The sequence below is a fragment of the Ahaetulla prasina genome, chromosome 3, assembly GCF_028640845.1.
Source record: "Ahaetulla prasina isolate Xishuangbanna chromosome 3, ASM2864084v1, whole genome shotgun sequence".
In the NCBI taxonomy this organism is placed as follows: Eukaryota; Metazoa; Chordata; class Lepidosauria; order Squamata; family Colubridae; genus Ahaetulla; species Ahaetulla prasina.
The window spans coordinates 228214218-228232950 of NC_080541.1; the positions used below are offsets into that span (position 1 = coordinate 228214218).

Below are 18733 nucleotides of genomic sequence, written 5' to 3' on the forward strand. Positions count from 1 at the left end.
GGGCTAGAAGACCTCCAAGGTCCCTTTCGGAATGTGAGTTTCCAAGGAAAACCAGCTTGGCAGCGCCAAGTGGAGACGGCTGAGACCCGGGCCAGCCTGGGTCTTCCCAGATGGGGTTGTTACTGAGCCATGCCCGCAAGAGCATCAATTCACTTTTCTGCAGGGCTCGGCTCCCCTCCCCGGCTCAGCCCAGGGAGACCCCTGCCCAGCCGTCTGCATGCTCTCAAGAGACCCCCTTCTCCTCGCCCTGTTTGGGAAGGGCGGCGGCAGGGAGGGAGGGAGGGAGGGAAAGGGAGGGGGGTCTATCTGGGTCGCAGGGGGTGTGTCCCGCCCGCAGCTGCGACGGGGCGGGGTCGCCTCCGCTCCGCTTAAAAGTTCCCCGCCTGTCCTGCCCCGCCGCAGCCGACGCTGCGCCATGAAGCCGGACCGGGCTGCTGGACCGGGCGCAAGGTTGGAGGCGGCCGGAGGATCCCCGAGAGCGACCCCGTCCAGTTGGTAAGCCACCGGAGTGAGTAGGTGGGTGGGTGGAGTAGCGCGCGACCCCCGCTCCAGCGGAGCCCCTCCTGCAACTTTTAGAGCCAACCCCCCCTCCCCAGATGCGGGCGAGAGGACCCCCGAGGCTATGCAGAGTGCCTTGGAAAACTTTCCACCCGTGACTGATTTTTGGCGAGGTTTCTGGGGGGGGGGAGAAGGATTCCGGACCCACCCACCCCCATTAAAGAGAGGGTAGAGGAGGGGTCTGCAATTTGGGCAGTTTTGGAACCCTCCAGCGATGGAACAGAAGTTGCCATCGGAAGGAAGTCGTGGGAACTTCATTCCCTGGAAGCTTTTCAAGAAGAGACTGGACTTTGCCAGAAACGGTGTAGGGTCTCCTGCTTGGATTGGGGGTTGGACTAGATGACCTCCAAGGCCCCCTTCCGACTCTCTTAACCTGTAAACTAGTTGGACTCCGCAAGTCTTAAAAGTTGGCAAGGTCGGATACCCCTGGATTTGTGACCCCCACCCACCCACCCCCACAAATCGAAGCGCGGGCCCCCTTTGGGAATTACCCCCGTGGGAAAGCAGGGCGACGCGCTTTGCACGTGCTCAGGTGCACCTTCGCCTTCCCCCCCGCCCGAACCTTACTAGCCTGGGCTCCCGGAGGCGGCCGATGGCAAGTCGGCTGCGGCCAGCCTTTGCGGAGCGCGCGTGTAACTGTATGCCGCGGGTGACAATCGGAAACTGCTCTCCTGTTTGAATTTTTAACCGTGTTTTGGAAGCAGGGAGCTGGCAAAACCAGCCTGGCCGGGCGTTGGGTTACTGGTGCCCTGGCAAGAAACCAGAGTTGGATTGCAACCCAGGGAGGGAGAGAAAGAGGGGAGGGAGGGAGGGAGGGAGGGGGAGAGAACGAGAGCGCTAAAGGACCAAAAAGGACGATGGGCTTCGTGATATTTTTATTTCACTTGTGGGCTAATGGGCTTCTTCTTCCGCCCAAAAGAGGATCCAGGTACTGAGATTAAATTGAAATTAAAAGCCGAGGTAGCAGACCGAAATCTGCAAGCAAATGAACTGGATTAATTTGAGTCATCAGTGGAACGACTTGCCTCCAGAAAATGTGGGTGCTCCAATACTGGAGGCTTTTAAGGAGGGTCTCTTCCTTGAGGGTCTCTTGCTTGAGCAGGGGTTGGACTAGAACATGGGTCTCCAACCTTGACAACTTTAAGCCTTGTGGACTTCAACTCCCAGAATCTCTCGGCCAGCAAAGAAAGTTATTCTGTTGTTCTGTTAAGGAGAGAAGCAACCTAGAACTAAGGAGAAATTTCCTGACGGTGAGAATGAACCAGTGGAACTACAAGCCACCAGAAGTCGTGGGTGGTCCATCACTGGAGGTTTTCAAGAAGAGTTTGGACAGCCATTTGTCTGGAACGTTATGGGGTCTCCTGCCTGAGATAGAAGGGGTTAGGCTGGAAGACCTCTGAGTTCCCTTCCAGCTCTGTTATTCTGTAAGGGTCTCCTGCTTGAGCACAGGGTTTATTCTATTTTTTATTTATTTTTATTTTATTTATTTTATTTTGTCACAACAATATATGTAGGTATCATACAAAAAGATTATATAGTAAATAAACACATATATGGGTAAATATAAGGAGGTATAAGCATATATATAGGAAGAAGAAAAGAAAAACAATAGGACAGGAACGGTAGGCACGTTTGTGCGCTTATGAATAGAATAGAATAGAATTTTTATTGGCCAAGTGTGATTGGACACACAAGGAATTTGTCTTGGTGCATATGCTCTCAGTGTACATAAAAGAAAAGATACGTTCATCAAGGTACAACATTTACAACACAATTGATGATCAATATATCAATATAAATCATAAGGATTGCCAGCAACAAGTTATAGTCATACAGTCATAAGTGGAAAGAGATTGGTGATGGGAACTATGAAACGATTAATAGTAGTGCAGATTCAGTAAATAGTCTGACAGTGTTGAGGGAATTATTTGTTTAGCAGAGTGATGGCCTTCGGGAAAAAACTGTTCTTGTGTCTAGTTGTTCTGGTGTGCAGTGCTCTATAGCGTCGTTTTGAGGGTAGGAGTTGAAACAGTTTATGTCCAGGATGCGAGGGATCTGCAAATATTTTCACGGCCCTCTTCTTGATTCGTGCAGTATACAGGTCCTCAATGGAAGGCAGGTTGGTAGCAATTATTTTTTCTGCAGTTCTAATTATCCTCTGAAGTCTGTGTCTTTCTTGTTGGGTTGCAGAACCGAACCAGACAGTTATAGAGGTGCAAATGACAGACTCAATAATTCCTCTGTAGAACTGGATCAGCAGCTCCTTGGGCAGTTTGAGCTTACTGAGTTGGCACAGAAAGAACATTCTTTGTTGTCCTTTTTTAATGATGTTTTTGATGTTAGCTGTCCATTTTAGATCTTGCGATATGATAGAACCTAGAAATTTGAAGGTTTCTACTAAATACATGCCCAAGTTGCCAAACTCCCAAATTTTGGTCATGTGGCTGGGCGGGTGTGTGTATGACTGCAATGGTTGTAAGTTGAAACATGGTTGTAAGTCAGGTTTTTTGGGGGGGCTCTTGTATTTTTTTTTTGAAAAAGTTTTTTATTTTTATTTCTCATAAACATGTCTTAAATGTACAGTCTTTTATCTATTGTTAATCATCCATATTCTCTTTTGACTTTCATATTAGTTCGTTCTTCACCCTAAACAATTTAAGTATATTCAGGGTTGCTCTTTTACCATTCTATCTCCCTTATTTTTACAACAATCCTTCTTCTCCTTCTCCTCTCTTTCCCTTTCCTCCCTTCTTCTCTTCTACTTTCTTTCCTCCTCTCCTTCCCCTCCTCTCCTTCCCCTTCCTTTCCCCCACACCTCCCTTCTTCCTCCCTTCTAACCTTCTCTCCTACTCTTATTTCCCCTCCCTTTCTTCCTCTCCTTTTCCCTTTCTTCTGTTCTTCAAGTTTCTCCTGAATTCCAGGTTCCTTCTCTCCTTGATTAGTTTCCATCCCTTGTTTCTTGTCCTGCCTTCAGGTGCTTTGGAGAATAGCTTGACTTCCTCTTCTTTGGGGCAGCCCCTGAGATATTGGAACACTGCTATTGTGTCACCCCTAGTCCTTCTTTTCATGAAGCTGTTCAATTCAGAATAGAGTTGGAAGGGACCTTGGAGGTCCTCTAGTCCAGGGGTCTCCAACCTTGGCAACTTTAAGCCTGGAGGACTTCAGCTTTGCTGGCTGGGGGATTCTGGGAGTTGAAGTCCTCCAGGCTTAAAGTTGCCAAGGTTGGAGACCCCTGTTCTAGTCCAATCCACTGCTTGAGCAGGAGACCCTATACCACCACTTCAGACAAACGGTTGTTCAACCACTTCTTAAAAACCTCCGATGGTGGAGAACCCTCGACTTCCAGTGGCAAATAGTTCCACTGGTGAATTGGGCCTCTGGTGGCTCAACAGACTAATGCAGTCTGTTATTAACAGCAGCTGCCTGCAGTTACTGCAGGTTCAAGTCCCACCAGGCCCAAGGTTGACTCAGCCTTCCATCCTTTATAAGGTAGGTAAAATGAGGACCCAGATTGTTGTGGGGGGGCAATAAGTTGACTTTGTATATAATATACAAATGGATGAAGACTATTGCTTGACATAGTGTAAGCCGCCCTGAGTCTTCGGAGAAGGGCGGGATAGAAATGCAAATTTTAAAAAAAATTTAAAAAAATTGTCCTCACTGTTAGCAAGTTTCTCCTCAATTCCAGATTGCTTCTCTCCTGGATGAGTTTCCATCCGTCCTTTCTCGTCCTGCCTTCAGGTGCTTTGGACAACAGGAGGATCCCCTTTTTCACCAGAGCCGCAAAGCTAACCGTGGACCGATTCTCCGGGGCAGAAGATGACGCTGAACATCCAGCGGGGCAACACCGGGGGTCCGTGCCAGCGAAGGGCCAGCACCCCTCTCCCGGCTTCTCATCGGGAGAGGCTGGACCCCAGGAGCAGGCGGGCTGAGCTTTGCCACCCTCCGCTGGGACAGTCTTTATCCTGCGAACCCCGAGCCCGCCTCCCGGAGCCCTGCGGGGCCTGGCGGTCCGAATCCTCCAGCTCGGAGGAATCCTGTGGCTCCCTCTACCACGTGGTCCTGCTCGGTGACCCCGGGGTGGGCAAGAGTACCCTTGTGAGCCTCTTTGCCGAGGTGCAAGAAAAGGACTCGCTGGAACAGCAGAGAGGTAGGGGGGGGGTCTGTTACTCTTCCCTGGCGGGTGGGGGCGAGACCCAGAATTTTGCTACGCTTTTTTGGGGGTGGGTTGGGGGAGAAAACCGTGGGCCTGATGATCTCCCCTTTTGTGGGTGATCTGTGACCCGACAGGAGGCAGATTAATTTCTCCAAGAAGCCCTGAAGGCTGTAAGTGGAGAGGGCGGAAGAGCATCCGGGAGATGTGTGGGGGAAAAATGAAGAATTATTTTAAGATTCCCCAAGGAATTAATTTAATTTAATTCATTTAAAGTTAATTATTTAATTATTTTAATTTAATTTTTTTAAGATTCCCCAGGAATCTTTCTAACTCAGGATTCGAACTTGGCGGGGGTCTCGGAGCTTGTTTTCTTGCAGGTGTTTTTTCATGGCCCAGCTAGGGAACGTCATCCGTGCTAGAATGGGGAGAAGGGTTGCATGGATGGTGTTACCTAGTTGGGTCCTGAAACGTCTGCAAGAAAAATAACCCAGCTCAGAGAGCACCAAGGATACCACAGTCCTCCTCCTCCTCCTCCCCCCTCCCCTTCTCTTTGCTTCCTCTCCCGCTTCTCCTCCACTCCTCCTCCTCCTCCTCCTTTAATCCACACTCCCTTCCAAGCACTGATAATGTTACCAAGTTGGGTCATGAAATATCTGCAGGGAAACAACCAAGCTCAGGGAGCACCAAGGACCCCAGAGTCATCGTCCTTCTTCTCTTCCTCTTCCTCCTTTTTTCTCTTCCCCTTCCTCCTCCTCCTCCTTTCCCTCTCTGCAACCCCCCTTCCTTCTAGTATTGATGATGTTCGATAGTTGGGTCATGAAACATCTGCAGGAAAACAAGCATGCTCAGAGAGCCCTAAGGACCCCACAGTCCTCCTCCTCTTCCTCCTCCTCCTTCTCCTCTTCCCCTTCCTCCTCCTCTCTGCAACCCCCCCCCCCTTCCTTCTAGTATTGACAACGTTCCCTAATTGGGCCACGCAACATCTGTAAGAAAGCAACCAAGCTCAGAAAGCACCAAGGACCCCAAAGTTGTCCTAAGGTTGGTGACTTTTAGAATAGAATAGAATAGAATAGAATTTTTTATTGGCCAAGTGTGATTGGACACACAAGGAATTTGTCTTGGTGCATATGGTCTCAGTGTACATAAAAGAAAATATACCTTCATCAAGGTACAACATTTACAACACAATTGATGGTCAATATATCAATATAAATCATAAGGATTGCCAGCAACAAGTTATAGTCATACAGTCATAAGTGGAAAGAGATTGGTGATGGGAACTATGAGAAGATTAATAGTAGTGCAGATTCAGTAAATAGTCTGACAGTGTTGATTTTAGCATCGTTGCGGTCTCATTTCCACCACTTGCCCACCTGTTTTCTGCAATGGCTGCTCCCAGTGGCTCCCTCCCTGTTTTTGGAGTCTGGGACGGTTGCGATTCTCTGGGTCTCGTCTCTTGATTGCGAATTCTGAAGCAGTTAATCATCTCTGCGCCCGGTTTTGTTTCTTCTGCTTTCTTCCAGATGACACCTTCGAGCGCACTTTGTCCGTGGACGGAGAGGAGACCACGCTGGTAGTGATTGATCCTTGGGAAGCTGAGAAGCGGGTAGGGGCAGTGGGGAAATCCAGTTTTTTGTACTACCGGTTCTGTGGGCGTGGCTTGGTGGGCGTGGTTTAGCTTGGTGGGCGTGGCAGGGGAAGGATATTGTAAATTCTCCATTCCCACCTCACTCCAGGGGGAAGGATACTGCAAAATTCCCATTTCCAGCCCAGTGCAGGGGAAGGATACTGCAAAATCCCCAGTCCCTCCCCACTCCTGGGGGAAGGATATTGAAAAATCTCCATTCCCATCTCACTCCTTGGGGAAGGATATTGTAAAATCTCCATTCCTTCCCCACTCCTGGGGGAAGGATACTGCAAAATCCCCATTCCCACCCCATTTCTGGGAGAAGGATATTTAAAATCTCCATTCCCATCTTACTCCTGGGGGAAGGATACTGCAAAATCCACATTCCCACCCCACTCCTGGGAGAAGGATATTTAAAATCTCCATTCCCACCCCATTTCTGGGAGAAGGATATTTAAAATCTCCATTCCCATCTTACTCCTGGGGGAAGGATACTGCAAAATCCACATTCCCACCCCACTCCTGGGAGAAGGATATTTAAAATCTCCATTCCCACCCCACTCCAGGGGAAGGATATTGCAAAATCCCCATTCCCTCCCCACTCCTGGGGGAAGGATACTGCAAAATCCCCATTCCCTCCCCACTCCTGGGGGAAGGATACTGCAAAATCTCCATTCCTACCCCACTCTGGGGTCAGCCAAAGGTGGTATTTTCCGGTTCTCTGAACTGCTCAAAATTTCTGCTACTGGTTCTCCAGAACCTGTCAGAACCTGCTGGATTTGTATCCCTGGGTAGGTGGGCGTGATCTGACCTAGGGAGCCAGGCCAGCCTTTCTCAAACAGGTAAGGGAGCCTGCATTTTTCGCGGAAGGAGAAAATTTGCAAAGAGCTCTTCCTGACCGGTAGACAAAATTCCTTTATTTCTTTGTATCCTGCCGTTATTATTTTTGCAAAGAACTCAAGGCACTGAATCTATTTCCACTTAGAATAACTTTGTTGTCGCTTTAAATGTACACTAATTGGCCTACGTTAAGATGTAATTTCGTTGCATACCGCACCTCCGATATATCCAACACAACTTTCTCCTATTTCTTCCCCCCAACAACCCTGTGAGGTGGGCTGGGCTGAGAGAGAGAGGGACTTGCACCACCTGTCTTAAAGTTGCCAAGACTGAGAAACACCAATGTTGACACTGTCAAACTTTGCAGGAGGGTCTTGCTTTGGTCTGTTGGTTAAGGAACTAGACTAGAAAGCCGGAAACCCTGAGTTCAAGTCTTACCTTAGCATGAAGGCCGGCTGGGTGACTTTGGGCCAATCAACGGGAGACAGTGAGTTCTAGTCCCTCTTTAGGCATGAAAGTTGACTGGATGACTTTGAGCCAATCACTAGGAGACGGTGAGTTCTAGTTCCGCCTTAGGTGTAAAATCTGGCTGAGTGACTTGGGCCAATCCCCAGGAGACTGTGAGTTTTGTTTTTTTATTTGCATTTATATCCCGTCCTTCTCTGAAGACTCAGGGCGGCTTACACTATGTCAAGCAATAATCTTCATCCTATTTGTATATTATATACAAAGTCAACTTTTATTGCCCCCAACAATCTGGCTCCTCATTTTACCTCCCTTATAAAGGATGGAAGGCTGAGTCAACCTTGGGCCTGGTGGGACTTGAACCTGCAGTAATTGCAAGCAGCTGCTGTTAATAACAGACTGTCTTAGCAGTCTGAGCCACCAGAGGCCTAGAGTTCTAATCCTGCCTTTGGCAAGAAATCCTGCTGGGTGACTTGGGCCAATCCCCAGGAGACAGTGAGTTCTAGTCCCACCTTAGGCAGGAAAGCCGGCTAGGTGACTTTGGTTCAAACGCCAGGAGATTGTGAGTTCTAGTTCCGCCTTAGGTGTGAAAGCTGGCTAAGTGACCTTGGACCAGCCTCTCTCTCTCTCTCTCTCAGCCCATCTCACATCACAGGATCGTTGTTTGGAAAATAGGAAGTTGGGTTGTACACGTCTACCACTTTGAGTTATTTGTATAAAAATAACAAAGTCAAGAAACAAACGAATGAATTCAATTTAATTAATTCTTAGTTCAGCACTGGCAGTGGCCTTCCTAGGAAATCACCTGCGCTCAGGTAATCAAGCAACGGGTATCTTTTCTGATCAAAGAAAGAAGCAACTTAGAACTAAGGAGAAATTTCCTGACAGTTAGAACAATTAATCAGTGGAACGACTTGCCTGCAGAAGTTGTGAATGCTCCAACACTGGAAATTTTTAAGAAAATGTTGGATAACCATCTGACGTGAGATGGTGTAGGGTTTCCTGCCTGGGCAGGGGGTTGGACTAGAAGGCCTCCAAGGTCCCTTCCAACTCTGTTGTTATGTTATGTTATGTTTTGGCCCTGTCCTCACCTGGCTGCCTACACAAACTGCTCACCTGTGCGATGGGGTGCTCCAGGTACAGGTACTCCTCGACTTACATCCACAATTGAGCCCAAAATTTCCATCGCTAAGCGAGACGGTTGTTAAGTGAGCTACGCCCCATTTTACGAACTTCCTTGCCGCTGTTGCTAAGCGAATCGCTTCGCTTGTAAAACGAGTCACACGGTCGTTCAATGAATCCGGCTTCCCCAGGGACTTTGCTTGCCGGAAGGCCGCAAAAGGAGATCACGTGACAACTCCTCCCCATCCACCCCGCCCCCGGTCGCTGCAGCCGTCATAAATATGAGACTGTTACCAAGCGTCTGAATTTTGATCACGTGACCTGCACGGATGCTGCAGCCGTCGTAAGTGCGAAAACAGCCATAAGTCACTTTTTTTTCAGGGCTGTTGTAACTCCGAACGGTCGGTGAACCAAAGGTTGTGAGTTGCAGGCTACCTGTACTTTGTGCTAGCAAGAAAAGGATTGTTATGACAGATTTGAACATTGGGTGCTATCTAACAAAATACTGGAGGATAAAACATATGAAGAACGGTTGCAGGAACTGGGTATGTCTAGTTTAAAAAAAGAAGGACTAGGGGAGACATGATAGCAGTGTTCCAATATCTCAGGGGTTGCCACAAAGAAGAGGGAGTCAAACTATTCTCCAAAGCACCTGAAGGCAGGACAAGAAGCAATGGGTGGAAACTCATCAAGGAGAGAAGCAACTTAGAACTAAGGAGAAATTTCCTGACAGTTAGAACAATTAATCAGTGGAATGACTTGCCTGCAGAAGTTGTAAATGCTCCAACACTGGAAATTTTTAAGAAAATGTTGGATAGCCATTTGCCTGAAATGATGTAGGGTTTCCTGCCTGGGCAGGGGGTTGGACTAGAAGGCCTCCAAGGTCCCTTCCAACTCTGATGTTATGTTATATTATGTTAAAATGAAATTTTAGCAGTGAAAAAAGTAAAGTTCTACATTTAGGCAAAAAACCCAAAATGCACAGGTACCGGATATGTGGTACCTTGCTCAATAGTAGTACCTGTGAGAGGGATCTTGGAGTCCTAGTGGACAACCATTTAGATATGAGCCAGCCGTGTGCAGCAGCTGCGAAAAAAGCCAACACAGTTCTGGGCTGCATCAACAGAGGGATAGAATCAAGATCACGTGAAGTGTTAGTGCCACTTTATAATGCCTTGGTAAGGCCACACTTGGAATCCTGCATCCAGTTTTGGTCGCCACGATGTAAAAAGGATGTTGAGACTCTAGAAAGAGTGCAGAGAAGAGCAACAAAGATGATGAGGGGACTGGAGGCTAAAACATATGAAGAACGGTTGCAGGAACTGGGTATGTCTAGTCTAATGAAAAGAAGGACTAGGGGAGACATGATAGCAGTCTTCCAATATCTCAGGGGTTGCCACAAAGAAGAGGGAGTCAAACTATTCTCCAAAGCCCCTGAGGGTAAAACAAGAAGCAATGGGTGGAAACTATTCAAGGAGAGAAGCAACTAAGAACTAAGGAGAAATTTCCTGACAGTTAGAACGATGAATCAGTGGAAAGACTTGCCTGCAGAAGCTGTAAATGCTCCAACACTGGAAATTTTTAAGAAAATGTTGGATAGCCATTTGACTGAGATGGTGTAGGGTTTCCTGCCTCGGCAGGGGGTTGGACTAGAAGACCTCCAAGGTCCCTTCCAACTCTGTTATTATGTTATCGTCATCATCGTCTCCTTTTAATGACCCCAGAATCAGTGGTGAAATTCAGCCAGTTCTATCTGGCTCGGGTGAACCTGTAGCGCCGGTGGTGGGAGGCTCCGCCCACCCATCTGGACATCATCACCTCCCATTTTTGACCCTCTGCACATGCCCACCTGCCACCCCCAAATTGCATCCCTAAAGGGGGCGGATGGCTAAGCGGGAGGCAGGAGCCCTTCCATGCCCGACGAGTGGGGGGGAGAAGAGACAGCAAGGGGAGCCACCTCTCGCTCCACGCATCTTGTTTCTCCCCGGCCCCACCTGTCACCCGCGAGGAAGGGAAGCAGGCAGGCTGCTATTGCCATTGGGGTGGGAGTGGGAGGTGTTGGGCCGCTCGGGCGGTGCAAAGAACAGGGAGGGGAGGGCATGTCCCCCCCTTGCCCCTCCTTCCGGCCTCGCCTCCTCAACTCATTTTGGTTGCGCGGCAAGCAACCAGAGGAAATGGTGGGACCTGCCTGTAAGTAGTTGGGGGGGGGCTTATTTTGCGACAGTGGCTTATATTATCGCATGCGCTGAAAAGCCCGATTGGGCTTATTATCCGGACATGTCTTATTTTTCACAGAAACACGGGAACTAAATTTCACCCCTGCCCGTAATCCCTTGCGGGGTGGAGTTTGGGGCAGCTGAATGGAGCTGAGTGTTTTACTGGCCGGATGCCTTTCCTGTCCCCAGTACTGAGTTTTGTTCAGCAGATATATTCTCCATGTGACCAGAGAGAGAAATATCTGCCTCTACCTAGGATCGAACCCGCAGCCTTCTGATTGTGAGGCGAGAGCTCCACCTCTAGGCCGCCGCCCCACCGCTAGCAAGGAAAGGATGGCGAGATTTATTCCTCTCACTGTGGGGTCAAAACGCTGGGCGTGGATCAGGGTGGGGCAGAGGGCAAAGGAGACCCCTTCCCCTCTTGCGAGCACCCTTCTCGTCCCCTCTTCTTGCAGTCGTCGGGCGAAGACAACTGGCTGCACAACCACTGCATGCAGGTGGGAGACGCGTATGTGATTGTCTACTCCATCACCGACCGGGGCAGCTTTGAGAGCGCTTCGGAGCTGCGCATCCAACTTCGGAGGACCCGGCAAGCGGAGAACCTGCCCATCATCCTGGTAGGGAACAAGACCGACCTGGTGCGCTCCCGGGAAGTCTCGGTGGAAGGTAAGTCCACAAGGGGCCAAGCTGGTTCCTGAAGGTCCCTGGAGGGTCTCCGTCATTCAGGTCACGGTGGTCCGAGAGACGCTTTTCCAAAAGGAAACTGGACTTTCTAGGGGGGGGTTTCCTTGGAAATGTTTTGGTTCTCAGCCAAGAAGCTTCTTTAGTTCTTCAGGGGGAGGAAGAGAGGGAGGAAAGAAAAGGGAAGGGAAGGGAAGGAAGGAAAAGAAAGAGAAAGAGAGAGGAAGGAAGAAAGAAAGAAAGAAAGAAAGAAAGAGGGAGAAAGGAAGGAAGGAAGAAACAGGGAGAAAGGAAGGAAGGAAGAACGGAGAGATGGGAAAGAAAGGAAAGGAAAAGAAGAAAAGGAAGGAAGGAAAAGAAAGAAAGAGAAAGAAAAAAGAGAAAGAAAGAGAAAGAGAGACGAAGGAAGAAACAGGGAGAAAGGAAGGAAGGAAGGAAGAACGGAGAGATGGGAAAGAAAGGAAAGGAAAGGAAAAGAAGGAAGGAAAAGAAAAAGAAAGAGAAAGAGAAAGAGAAAGAAAGTTAGGGGTTCTCCATCACTGGACATTTTAAGAAAAGATTGGACAGCCACTTATCTGAAGGGTCTCCTGCCTGAGCAGGGGGTTGGTCTAGAAGACCTTCAAGGTCCCTTCCAGCTCTGTAATTCTGCTCTCTTCTCTGGGCCAGGCGGTCTCTCCACGCCTCCCGATCTTGCGCTGCTTCCTTGAATTTTCCGATGCTCTGGCTGGTGTCAGCTTTGACGGTGTCCGGCCACCGAATTCTTTGGCGGCCTGGTTGCCTTTTACCGCTAACTCTTCTCAACATAACTGCTTTCTCCAGAGAATTCCCCTGCACGGCCAAAATCAGTGAGACAACAATTTCCTGATTTTCTCATCCCACTTCTGGTGTTATGCACTTGTTGGTCAACCTTTATATATGTAGGTATGGCAATAGCCCTTAGACTTATAAGCCGCTTCATAGTGCTTTCCAGGCCTCTCTAAGTGGTTTGCAGAGTCTGCCTCTTGCTCCCAACAACCTGAGTCCTCGTTTTACTGACTTTGGAAGGAGGGAAGGACGAGTCGACCTTGAGCCGGTGAACATACAGCTCTAACCAAGCTTTCGGTGCTGCATGAAAGAATCCTTCAATTTAAGATTCCTTAGGCCAGTTTAAAAAAAAGTTTTAAAAGTTTTTTTTAACTGGCACTTGGGAGTCTGCCATCTCTCTCTCTCTCTCTCTCTCTCTCTCTCTCTCTCCTCTCTTTCCTTCCTCTCTCTTTTGGCCTGATTGAATGTATTGCACAAAAGCTACCTTTAGTAAATCTTCCTTCCTCCCTCTGTCCTCACCACTTTCTTCCTTCCTCCCTCTGTCCTCACCACTTTCTTCCTTCCTCCCTCTGTCCTCACCACTTTCTATACAGAGACAATGGCGAGCATCCTGTCCTATGGCATTTTACTGTCTGTTTTGGAAGCATTAACTGCTTCGGACAGGCAGGCAATGCAGAGAATGGTGAGGACAGCAGAAAAGTTCACTGGCAGTTCACGCCCTTCTATCCAGGACATGTCATATAAGCGATGTTTGAGCAGGGTCCGCAGGATTGTCTGGAATGCTACACATCCTGTTCATGATCTGTTCTTCTTCGTACCTTCCGGGAGCGGGCTTCGTGGTACCCGAAGCAGAACATCCAGATTCAGTCAGTTTTATTCCCTATAGTATCAACCCTTTAAATCCTCACGCTTCACCTTTCTGCTATGCAGTCAAGGTGGACAATGATATAAATGTGTGTGTGTGTGTGTGTGTGTGTGTATGCATAAACTATTTGTATATGGGTATTGTGTACACTTTTGAGAGCAGGCCAATGTGCCCCAGTAAATAAATGACAATAAAGGTTATCTTATCCTCACCACCTCCTACCTAAGACTGAAGCCCTCCCACCCACCCCAATTTTGTCGGGTGTTGCTTTCAACGGAGGTTATAGGACCAAACCATCCTGTTAGCTACAGAGTGTCCTTGACTTATGACCATTCTTTTAGCGACCGTTCAAAATTACAACACCACTGAAAAAAGCGACATATGTGCATTCTTCAGGGTTTTTGCAGAATCCCCCCAGGACACATGATCAAAGTTTTTGCAACAGGCATGTAATTTTTAACAACTGCAGTCTTAGGGGATCGTCATTTCTGACGTTCCCAGACGGCTTCTGACAAGCAAAGTCCTTCCTCCCTCCCTCCCTTCCTTCCTCCCTCCCTTCCTTCCTTCCTTCCTTTTTCCTTCTCCTTTCTTCTTCCTTCCTCTCTTCCTTCCTCTTTTTTTTGGCCTGATTGAATGTATTGCACAAAAGCTACCTTTAGTAAATCTTCCTCCCTCCCTCTGTCCTCACCACTTCCTTCCTTCCTCCATCTGTCCTCACCACTTTCTTCCTTCCTCCCTCTGTCCTCACCACTTTCTATACAGAGACAATGGCGAGCATCCTGTTCTACGGCATTTTACTGTCTGTTTTGGAAGCATTAACTGCTTCGGACAGGCAGGCAATGCAGAGAATGGTGAGGACAGCAGAAAAGTTCACTGGCAGTTCACGCCCTTCTACCCAGGACATGTCATATAAGCGATGTTTGAGCAGGGTCCGCAGGATTGTCTGGAATGCTACACATCCTGTTCATGATCTGTTCTTCTTCGTACCTTCCGGGAGGGGGCTTCGTGGTACCCGAAGCAGAACATCCAGATTCAGTCAGTTTTATTCCCTATAGTATCAACCCTTTAAATCCTCACGCTTCACCTTTCCGCTATGCAGTCAAGGTGGACAATGATATAAATGTGTGTGTGTGTGTGTATGCATAAACTATTTGTATATGGGTGTTGTGTACACTTTTGAGAGCAGGCCAATGTGCCCCAGTAAATAAATGACAATAAAGGTTATCTTATCCTCACCACCTCCTACCTAAGACTGAAGCCCTCCCACCCACCCCAATTTTGTCGGGTGTTGCTTTCAACGGAGGTTATAGGACCAAACCGTCCTGTTAGCTACAGAGTGTCCTTGACTTATGACCATTCTTTTAGCGACCGTTCAAAATTACAACACCACTGAAAAAAGCGACATATGTGCATTCTTCGGGGTTTTTGCAGAATCCCCCCAGGACACGTGATCAAAGTTTTTGCAACAGGCATGTAATTTTTAACAACTGCAGTCTTAGGGGATCGTCATTTCTGACGTTCCCAGACGGCTTCTGACAAGCAAAGTCCTTCCTCCCTCCCTCCCTTCCTTCCTCCCTCCCTTCCTTCCTTCCTTCCTTTTTCCTTCTCCTTTCTTCTTCCTTCCTCTCTTTCCTTCTTTTTCCTTCCTTGTTCCCTTCCCATCTTTCCTTTCTCCCCTTTCTCCTTTCCTGCCCCTTCTTGCATGCTCAAATGCAAAAGTGCAAATGTTTCTCCTTTTGTTTTGTTTTTTTAGCTTTGATGGCTCTATGCTAGCCAAAAATGGGGCATGGGGGCCCTGCGTGCAGCCCCACTGCGCCCCGTTTTTGGCCGGGACAGCCTTCCGCAACACATTGCCAGCCAAAACGGAGCACCTTATTATTGCTGGCAGAGGCACTGCAAGCTGGTCCTTTGCTATTTTCTGGCTGGCCACACGGGCCAGTTCTAAGCACCCTGCGGGCCAGATCTGGTCCGCAGCAGAGATGGGTTTCAGCCGCTTCTGACCAGTTCTGGAGAACCGGTAGCGGAAATTTTGAGTAGTTCGGAGAACCAGCAAATACCACCTCTGACTGGCCCCGCCCACATCTATTCTCTGCCTCCCGGGTACCCAGCTGATCAGGAGGAAATGGGGATTTTGCTGTATCCTTCCACTGCCACGCCCACCAAGCCACGCCACGCCCACCAAGCCACACCCACAGAACCGCTAGTAAAAAAAAAATTGAAACCCACCACTGGTCCGCAGGCCTTGAGTTTGACACCCTTGCTGTACAGCATTAATGTCTGAAGTGATCCTTCTACATTTCCTCGGTTATGAATTGTGCTTTAAAACAGGTCTCCAAACTTGGCCCCTTCAAGACTTCTGGACTTCACCTCCCAGAATCCCCCAGCCAATTCAGCAGAGCTTAAAGTTGCCATTTTTGGAGACCTGGCTGAAGAACTCTGGGAGTTGAAGTCCACAAGTCTTAAAGGGGACAAGGTTTAGAGACCCCCCACTGTTTTAAAAGATGCCCAGAGAGAGAGACACCAATCAATCTCTTGCCCAGCGGGTTCTCATCACCTGGCATTTTCCCCTTGCAGAAGGCCGGGCCTGTGCCGTGGTTTTCGACTGCAAGTTCATCGAGACCTCCGCTGCCCTCCAGCACAACGTGACCGAACTTTTCGAAGGGGTCGTGCGGCAGATCCGGTTGCGCCAGGACAGCAAAGAGGCCAACGCGCGGCGCATGTCACTCTACAAACGCAAGGAGAGCTTGACCAAGAAGGTGCGCCGTTTCCTGGACCGGCTGGTGGCGCGCAACAACCAGAAAGTTGCCCTGAAGGTCCGTTCTAAGTCATGCCACGATCTTTCTGTGCTGTGAGAGACAATCGGGGGGGAATCTTTGTCCTCTCGCCCCCTCTTGTACTGTTGTAGAAAACTTACGTATTAAAGTGAGGAGACAAGACCACGAAGGATTTGAGAAACAAGAATTAATTTATTATTTGCGCAAATAGGACACAGACCCCCACTCGGGTGGAAAACAAAGGTCTGAGCATCGAGCATGGCTTAAACATAATCTTTTATACTTTTTGGTTACAGACATTGCCATAAGAAAAAAAGAAGAAGTTATCCTAATTGGTTGAAATAAACAAAAGCCCATATATGGTCTACTCTTATCATACACCTTCTGGATACACGTGTTACTCTCGATGCCCCCTCCTCTTTGCCACAGAGTCACAAGAACAGTTTGTAGAAATATTTCTGCACTTTCCCGAAAGCTTGCAACACCATATACCTGCCCAATGGTATACTTCTGCTTTCTAAGTGACACGTTGACTTTTATACAAGTTGGTGATATCTGATCTTGCTATAATCCTAACAAATAAACATAAAGCACTTGTATTATAAAGCATTGGGGTCTTGCTTCAGTACCACTCTTGGTGCCTAGCATGGCTTTGCAAATGCCCGTAACTGCGAAAAGGATCTTGGAATCCTAGTGGACGATCACTTAAAAATGAGCCAGCTGTGTGCTGCAGCCGCCAAAAAGACCAACCCAATTCTAGGCCAGGGGTCTCCAAACCTTGGCAACTTTTAAGACTTGTGGACTTCAACTCCCAGAGTTCCTCAGCCAGCAAAGCTGGGACCCCTGTTCTAGGCTGCATCAACAGAGGGATAGAATCAAGATCACGTGAAGTGTTAATACCGCTTTATAAGGCCTTGGTAAGGCCACGCTTCGAATACTGCGTTCAGTTTTGGTCATAACAGTATAAAAAAAGATGCGGAGACTCTAGAAAGAGTGCAGAGAAGAGCAACCAAAAGGATTTAGGCTAAAACATACAAAGAACAGTTGCAGGAACTGGCTATATCTCTTGTCTACTGAAATAAGGATTTAGGGGTGACAAGACAGCAGTCTTCCAATATTTGAGGGGCCGTTACAGAGATGAGGGGGTTTCAATCGAGTCACTAAAGCACCAGAAGGCAGGACAAGAAACAATGGATGGAAAGAAATCAAGGAGAAATCTTGAACCAAGGAGAATCTGGAACCAAGGAGAAAATTCCTGACAGTTAGAACAATTAATTTGGGGGGGACGGGACTGGAGGCTAAAGCATATGAAGAATGAAGAATGGTTGCAGGGTTTGGGAATGTCTTAAGAGTAACAGAGTTGGAAGGGACCTCGGAGGTCATCTAGTCCAGGGGTCTCCAACCTTGCCAACTTTAAGACTTGTGGACTTCAACTTGAAGCCCACACGTTTTACAGTTGCCAAGGTTGGAGACCCCTGTAATCCAGCCCCCTTCTCACGCAGGAAACCTGTACTAAGGATTTGAACCGCTGAACGGCTGACTTTTCTGATGGACAAGCTCCGTGTCTTAGCCTCTGAGCCACCTAGTCGGGCGAGTTTAATGAAAAGAAGGACCAGGGGTGACATGATAACAATCTTCCAAAATTTGAGGGGCTGCCCCAAAGAAGAGAGGTGGGTCCACCTATTTTCCACAGCATCACCGTTCAAGAAAAGAAACAATGGGTGGAAACTCATCAAGGAGAGAAGCAACCCTGGAATTAAGGAGAAACTTCCTAACAGTGAGGACAATTAACCAGTGGAACTGCTTGCCACCAGAAGTTGTGGGTGCTCCAATACTGGAGGTTTTAAAAAGAGACTGGACAGCCACTTGTCTGGAGTAGGGTCTCCTGCTTGAGAAGGGGGTTGGACTAGAGGACCTCTAAGGTCCCTTCCAAACTCTGTTATTCTGCCTTTGTGGGCGGTATTCAATTTTTACGGTAGTAAAAGACGGGAGGGCAGCAGGAGGGAATGGCAGAGAAGGAAAATTTGTAAAATTTGTTACTACCGGTTCTGTGGGCGTGGCTTGGTGTGTGTGTGTGTAATGTGACTGGTGGGCGTGGCCAACTTTTTTTACTTTTGAAAGCATTTTTTCTACAAGGTTGTAGAAAAAATGCTTTTAAAAGGCTCTGACGATCCCAGCTGAGCCGCGCGATCATCAGAGGCTTTTTTTTTTACTTTTAAAAGCATTTTTTTCTCAACCGAAGAAAAAATGCTTTTAAAAGTTAAAAAAAAAAAACCTCTGATGATCACACGGCTCAGCTGGGCATGGGAGGGGGGGGCAGGGATTTTTGCTACCAGTTCTCCGACCCACCCGCTGCCATCGCTACCGGATCGAGCGATCCGGTCCGAACCGGGAGCATTTCACCCCTGAATCTCCTGAGCTGATTGCTCAGGATTTGTTCAGGGGAGGCTCACCTTGGCTCGACCACCTTTGCATATCTGAGACAGGTGCCAAGAAATTCGGGCTTTCTGGCTTACATTTGGTGGATGAGTACCAGCACTGAAAGAGACCACAGCGTGGGACTGAAGCCCACCTGATTCCTTCGGCTCCCCGAGGCGTGTGATTTTTTTGCCCTCGTGGCTCTGC

At 48.3% G+C, this 18733-nt stretch overlaps 1 protein-coding gene across 3 annotated transcripts; it reads left to right on the forward strand.

Moving 5' to 3' along the window:
• The first annotated feature begins 343 nt into the window (after positions 1-343).
• Positions 344-18305, forward strand: REM1 (RRAD and GEM like GTPase 1). Of its 3 annotated transcripts, XM_058174646.1 has the most exons (6): positions 344-495; positions 4300-4708; positions 6238-6320; positions 11440-11650; positions 15909-16147; positions 16405-18305. In XM_058174646.1, exons 2-6 carry the CDS (start codon positions 4378-4380, stop codon positions 16414-16416), a joined length of 876 nt encoding a protein of 291 aa, XP_058030629.1. In that variant the 5' UTR covers positions 344-495; positions 4300-4377; the 3' UTR covers positions 16417-18305. The 3 variants fall into 3 exon arrangements, with proteins under 3 accessions (XP_058030629.1, XP_058030627.1, XP_058030628.1); XM_058174644.1 differs by having other exon boundaries at positions 15909-18303; XM_058174645.1 differs by having other exon boundaries at positions 420-495; positions 4247-4708; positions 15909-18303.
• The last annotated feature ends 428 nt before the right edge of the window (positions 18306-18733 follow it).

What these genes read in the sequence shown, in the direction of transcription:
- REM1 (XM_058174644.1), top strand. Translation starts at nt 4,378, where the DNA reads ATGACGCTGAACATCCAGCGGGGCAACACCGGGGGTCCGTGCCAGCGA. An exon ending in CTCGCTGGAACAGCAGAGAG is followed by an intron (nt 4,709 to 6,237) that starts GTAGGGGGGGGG and finishes GCTTTCTTCCAG; the next exon opens with ATGACACCTTCGAGCGCACT. An exon ending in CCGGGAAGTCTCGGTGGAAG is followed by an intron (nt 11,651 to 15,908) that starts GTAAGTCCACAA and finishes TTCCCCTTGCAG; the next exon opens with AAGGCCGGGCCTGTGCCGTG.